Source organism: Serinus canaria, chromosome 4 (assembly GCF_022539315.1).
Source record: "Serinus canaria isolate serCan28SL12 chromosome 4, serCan2020, whole genome shotgun sequence".
Classification (NCBI taxonomy): Eukaryota; Metazoa; Chordata; class Aves; order Passeriformes; family Fringillidae; genus Serinus; species Serinus canaria.
Window position 1 is genome coordinate 25,530,389 of NC_066317.1, and position 6,320 is coordinate 25,536,708.

The following is a 6,320-nucleotide window of genomic DNA, read 5'->3' on the forward strand; positions in this document are numbered from 1 at the left end:
GATGGACCGATCCACGGCACGGGCTCCCCAGATTATAAGCGTTCCCGAGTGCCCGGTTACAGCGTTGTTAACATCAGTGTAGTTACAGCGGGCTGTGTACCTATGGCGAGCCCTCTGTCGCTATCCCGCCCATCCCTCGGGAGCGCGGGACGCTCGCTCCGGGCGCACCGCAATTATCAAACATGCAAAGCTCTCTTTGCGACAGTGTCGGCCGACAGGCGCCCTCTCATTTACGGCAGGCAGCCCCGTTTGCGGCAGCGCGGGTGTTTCCGGGCCGGCGCGGGGTGCACGTGCAGGTACGTCCCGCGCGGGAGGGGACGGAGCTGCTGCCGTGTCCGTCTGTCCCTCTGTCCGTCCGTCATCACTCAGGGAATGGTTCCGGGGGCTGGGGTCCCCCCGCCCTGGCTTCTGGCCGCGTCCCGAGGGCCTTGTGAGGCGCTGCGGGTGCGCGCCCAGTGCGGCCGAGCCCGAGCCAGTGCGGCCTCCTGAGGGAACCTCCCGAGGGAACCTCCCGAGGTTTAACGGGGCCGGGAGGGGATGGTCAGAGGGAGAGCAGCTCTCCTGAGATGGACTTGGGGTGCTGGTGGGTGACAGGATGGACATGACCCAGCCATGAGCACTCACAGCCCAGAGAGCCAAACCTGTCCTGGGCTGCATCCAGAGCAGCGTGGGCAGCAGGGGAGGGAGGGGATTCTGCCCCTCTGCTCTGCTCTGCTTTGGTGAGACCCCACCTGCAGGGCTACATCCAGCTCTGGGATGCCCATTGCAGAAAACGTGAAGTTTTTACAGCAGACCCAGAGGAGGCCACGAAGGTGGTCACAGGGCTGAAGCCCCTCTCCTCTGCAGTCAGGCTGACAGCTGGCGGTTGTTCAGCCTGGAGAAGAGAAGGCTCTTGGAAGATTTTACTGCAGCCTTCCAGTGCCTGAAGGAGGCTACAGAAGAGTTCCAGAGGGACTTTTCCCAAGGGTACATAGAGGTAGAATAAGAGAAGATGGTTTTAAACTGAAAGAGGGTGGTTTGAGATAGGATGTGAGGAAGAAGTTCTTTACTGTGAGATGGGTGAGGCACTGGAACAGGTTACCCAGGGAAGCTGTGGATGCTCCATCCCAGGGAGTGTTCAAGGCCAGGTGGGATGGGGCCCTGAGCAGCCTGTGAAAGGTGTCCCTGCACATAGAAGAGGAGTTGGAAAAAGGTGACCTTTAGGATCCCTTCTAACCCAAACCATTCTATGATGTTCTCGCTTTGTGCCACTTGTGGGGCTGGGGACTGCCATCAGATGTATAATGCATCTTTATACAGATGAGTGAAAGATGACTAGGTGATCACTGCTAGTCACTTTTTGCAGTTGGATGTTGCAGTGGATGACATCTTAGGTGCAAACTTGATTTTCATAGGCCAGCATGTTTTTAGTGAGGATTGAAAAGGATGAACCATTAAATTAGCAAACCAGGCTGACAGGAGACTGCAATTTGTACAGCAAATCAAATGGAACACATCTTTTATATCTTAGAAAACTGATTTTTTTTTTTTTTTTGTTCACAATGCAGGAAACAGTAGAGAATGTCTTTTCGTGGAAGAGGAGGTGGAGGAGGAAGAGGAGGTGGAGGAGGAAGAGGAGGTGGCTTCAACCGTGGAGGAGGTGGTGGTGACAGAGGCGGCTTCAACCGCGGTGGGCGAGGTGGCTTTGGACGGGGAGGTGGAAGAGGAGGCTTCAACAGAGGAGGATATGACCAGGGCCCTCCAGAAAGGGTAGTTTGTAAGTTACATGGAGAAACTTCATTTATTATTTTGTTTAGATTGTCTGCTCCAGCCCTTTAGCTTGTTTGTCCTTTATTTCAGTGTTGGGAGAGTTCATGCATCCCTGTGAAGATGACTTAGTTTGTAAATGTAAAACAGAAGAAAACAAGGTGCCTTATTTCAATGCCCCAGTGTACCTGGATAATAAGGAGCAGATTGGCAAAGTGGATGAAATATTTGGACAGCTGAGAGACTTTGTATCCTTCAGAAAAATGTAGAAATATGTGACTTACAGTATTTTTTTTTAGTTGTTTGGATATAAAGTGGGATTTCTCTAGGATTTTAAAATAGTTCAGGGTTTGGCTGCCAGTTTTATGTGAGTCTTGCTGCAACTGTAGGTGCTTCATTTACATTAAGCGCCTTAGAGCTTTTTTGATATGACAGAGTACATGAAGTCAATCAGAGATTTTCACTCTTTAGCAGTACTGATGATGTATTTTGCATCCATGGTGGTTCATCTTGTTGCTTTTTCTGGCTAACTGACCAAATTTTCTGCCATGGGTTACTAAGCTATAACAGAGTTGGGTCAAGGGCCTTAGGGTTTTTTTTCTTGCTCATGCTCCAGCACATTATTTAATTATGAAGTGAGTTTATACTAAGATGTCCTGTGGCTCATTGTCCAGTTTTTTACTTAACCTGCCCATAAAAGTGGGATGTGCCAGAACATCTCTGGCAGAGCCAGCCTGACACAGACAGACACACTGGGTGCATTTTGTTGTCACTGCCAGGTGGACAGAGTCCATGACAAAAGCAGGAAAGCTGGGGGAGTAACCCAGTTAAGACTCAGCCTGTGATGGTTGGTTGAGCACTAGTCACTAACTACGTGCATTTTCCTCTCCCACATTAAATGTAAAATGTGGGAGAGGAAAATAAAGTAAAATGTGCAGGTTTAAATCACCCTTAATTGCAATTGTGATGAAATTTAGATGAATTTATAAACTACTAACTTAGAAAATGTCTGAATGTTCCTTCTGTGTACTGATCAAAATCACAGTTTTGCATGTTTTATTACTGCAATGCTCCTTAAGGAAACCAACAGTATTTTTCAGTGAAACTGTCTGAGAACATGAAAGCCTCTTCATTTAAAAAAATGCAAAAGGTAAGTCAATCTCAATAACAGAATTTTACTGAATGTCATCAGTTAGCTAAGTCTAATTTGTCAGTAGATAATAAAAGCTTTAATAAGTTTTTAATAACTTTAAAAGCAGATTGTCCTATGTAAACATAGGATTTAAGTTTCTTGTCCTTTCCAGTTTTGTGTTTGCCACATTGTTCCCTTTCCCTGCCCCACGAGAAAAGATGCAACAAATATATTTTAGCAGTTTTTTAATTCTGGGATTTACTGCTTGTTTGCTTTCTCTATTTGGCTTTTTGCAGAGGACAGTTTGACATAATGGGATAAGACCAAATTGTAGATATTCATAAAGGGAGATATTAATGTGCTTTTTAGTCTTGGTATTTTGAAAGCCTAATAGAATTCTCTTCCTGCAGTTTTACATTGATCCAGCAAAGCTGCTGCCTCTTCAGAGATTTTTGCCAAGGCCCCCTGGAGAAAAAGGTGCTCCGAGAGGAGGTGGTAGAGGAGGACGTGGTGGTGGACGTGGTGGAGGAAGAGGTGGTGGTAGAGGTAAGATCACAAGAATGAAAGCTGCAGGATGTTGGAGTTATTTGAGATGCCATGGGTTGCTTTGGTCATTTGTTCTGTGGAGTATTTGTGTTTTGTTTTCTAAAGCTGCTGGTGAGTACTTGAATATCAACAGCTGTATGGCAAATAAAAATGTTTCTGCATGTCTTTATAGAAATAAAGGCAGTGATTCCTTTCAGGTAGCGAGACTGGCTAAATAACAGCTTCAAAGCATAGGGAGGAGAAAATGTTGATTTATAACAAAGACAGAAAACGTTTTGAACACCTGTGATGAACTCTTCAGTTAAAGCTGAATTTTATCTCTTTTTACATCACAGTTTCTTGTCTCTTTTCTATACCCTGCCCCTTTGCAGCAAGGCACAAGTGTTTCAAAGTGGTTTGGTTTGTTTGCTTTAATGTTGAGTTGTAATTAATAAATAATAATTACTAATAGTTGTAATGAATTACTGGTTAATGTATGTACTTTTTTGCAGTCTCTTTAGTATTTTGGACATGGTATATCAGCTATTAAGCAATACTTAAAATGCTCCAAATGGTCCCTAGAAGAAGCAGGCTAGTAGTAATTGACCTGGTAACTGTCCAGCAGTTGACAGTTTCCGGTTTTTTGTTGTTGTTCATTTAATTTCAGAAGCTGTCTGTGAAATATATTGTTGTACATAACCAAGAATTTACATGCTCCTCAAAGGATAATTTCTTTCTTTTGTTTAGGAGGATTTGGAGGAGGCAGAGGTGGAGGAAGAGGAGGAGGAGGATTCAGAGGAGGTAGAGGCGGAGGAGGAGGAGGATTCAGAGGAGGAAGAGGTGGTGGAGGAGGCTTTCGGGGTGAGTGTGTGGTTTTTTACCTTTCAGTAATAAGAATAGCTCCTATAAAAAAAGCTTGTAAATCTTAAAAAGCTTGTAGCTATTAAAATAATTTAAAGCTTGTAAATATTAACAGAATGTTGTGATTTTGAATGTCTTATAGCTTTTATTGTCTTATAGATGTTTATAGTTCTATGCAAGACATTTCTGTGCACCCTGGTAGTTTAAACTGAAGCACAGTACTCTGCATTTGTTGATGCATGTGTAAAACCATGTTAGTTTTTTGCATTTTACTCTATCAATTCATTCAATGTTATGTGTAGAATTTGCTTTAAACACAACTAAGATAAGAATTATTTGATGTATTTTTCTTTTCTCTTAAAATAGGAAGAGGACATTAAAAATGGAGCCATGAGTATCTCCTCATTGTCTTATCATGTCATCTGCAGAAGCAAAGAACCATGAAAAAATTTTTGTAAAGGACCTTGAAAATCTTTTTATAAAGAACTTGAAGCTATAAATGACAGTTATTTTTACACTTCATGACTGTTGATGGACGCGTGAGAAGAGTGTAGCCCCAGGTGAAGAGCTGAAGATTGCTCAGAATATGTGTAAACTTTTCTCACTGAGCCACAATTCAATGTTATTCTTAAATTGTTTGTTTCTGACAAGCAGTGCAGTCAGTGCTTAACTCCATGTTGGAGTCGGGAGTAAACAATCAGTTGAAATGGGTTTTCAAAAGACCCTACAGGTTCACTGCATGCACATTCTTCAGTGTGAACCTGTGCATGACTGATCCTTGGTTCTCATCCTCCTTTTGTATTGAATCTTCTGGGCTGCTCTGAAATGGACATGCCGTTTAAACAACCTTTGTGAACCTTTTTGTATAAATTAAATTTCAAACTTTTGTGTTGATAATTTTTTAAATGCATAATAATGTATAAGAGAGAAGACAGCAGAGTATATTTTGTGAATTTTTCTGTATAAATATTAATGAAAGCCAAAGGCATTAAGACATAGTCCTCTAAGAAGGTGCTGTCTAAAGATTAATACTATACTTCAGTCATCTAATGGTATCTAATTACACTGATATTGAAATGCTAAGGGTTTTTTATTGGCCCTGCATCTCCCCATTAGCCTGTTTCTCTTGAGGTTTTGATGTGCTGGTACTGCACCTTTGTGGTGCTCTGGGTTTGTGTAGAGCTGAGGTTAAATAGCTTATCATAGGGCTCCTCTGCACACGATGCTTTCAGTTATGTACTGGTTAGAAAGGCATGACAAAGTCTGCATGAGTCTTGGTCTCTTTAAATGGGTGCATAATGAGGATTGTTGGAAAGATAGTTACTGTGTCTTCCTAAGGATGGAGGAGACAAGGGTGCCTCTGCCCTGGAACTTTGGGAATAAAATAGGAGAAAATAGAACTTCCTGCATTTCTTTCAGCTGGAGCCAGGAGTCTGTTCACAGACTCTCCTACCTAGCAGTTTTGAAAAGGGGTCTGTAGAATAATATATATGCAAGTATTTTCAACATATTGTTCAGTGTGAAAAAAGTTCCTTTCAGAATTGATTGCACTCTTACGCTTTTTAATTAATGAATGCAGTAACAGGCAGTTTAGTTATGTTCGCCTTCTGCTTAACAAAGGCAGCAGGTAATTTTTCAGTACCAGAATTGGACAGTTACTGCATGTTTTAACAAATGTGACCATTACTTTTAATAATGTTGAACAAAACTTGAAAGAGTGGGAAAACAAACAGTAAAGAATTCATGAAAATGTGAATAGATGCTGCAAAGGATAATAGATAAAAACGTTCTTCAGATTAAAAAAATAAACCACAGAACACTGAAGTTCTGCTAGGTCTGCTTTTGTGAGAGGAAGCTCGCTCTACTTTTAACCCCAGGAAATTCAAGAAATGAGGGATTTCAGATTTTTTTCTTGGTATTGCTAAAAGCCTAGCTTTAGCCAGGTCAGTTAAATCCAGAACTGAGAATCATTAGGCTTTTGTTGCTAGGCCTAAGTGCCTCAGGGCTTTGACTTGAGGCTTTGTAAAATTGCCTTTTTTCTAAATTCTTTGCAAGT

The 6,320-nt window shown here is 42.2% G+C and overlaps 1 protein-coding gene across 1 annotated transcript; it reads left to right on the plus strand.

Moving 5' to 3' along the window:
• Positions 1–45: 45 nt before the first annotated feature.
• Positions 46–5,161, plus strand: GAR1 (GAR1 ribonucleoprotein). Its single transcript, XM_018926785.3, has 7 exons — positions 46–296; positions 1,548–1,756; positions 1,840–1,994; positions 2,837–2,896; positions 3,289–3,424; positions 4,151–4,264; positions 4,631–5,161. The coding sequence occupies exons 2-7, from the start codon at positions 1,561–1,563 to the stop codon at positions 4,642–4,644; spliced, it is 675 nt and encodes a 224-aa protein (XP_018782330.1). The 5' UTR covers positions 46–296; positions 1,548–1,560; the 3' UTR covers positions 4,645–5,161.
• Positions 5,162–6,320: the final 1,159 nt, after the last annotated feature.

Bases quoted from the DNA above. Each gene is read 5' to 3' on its own strand.
- GAR1 (XM_018926785.3), top strand. From the start codon at position 1,561: ATGTCTTTTCGTGGAAGAGGAGGTGGAGGAGGAAGAGGAGGTGGAGGA. The intron at 1,995-2,836 runs GTATCCTTCAGA...GGAAACCAACAG, and splicing joins TTGGACAGCTGAGAGACTTT to TATTTTTCAGTGAAACTGTC. The intron at 2,897-3,288 runs GTAAGTCAATCT...CTCTTCCTGCAG, and splicing joins CATTTAAAAAAATGCAAAAG to TTTTACATTGATCCAGCAAA.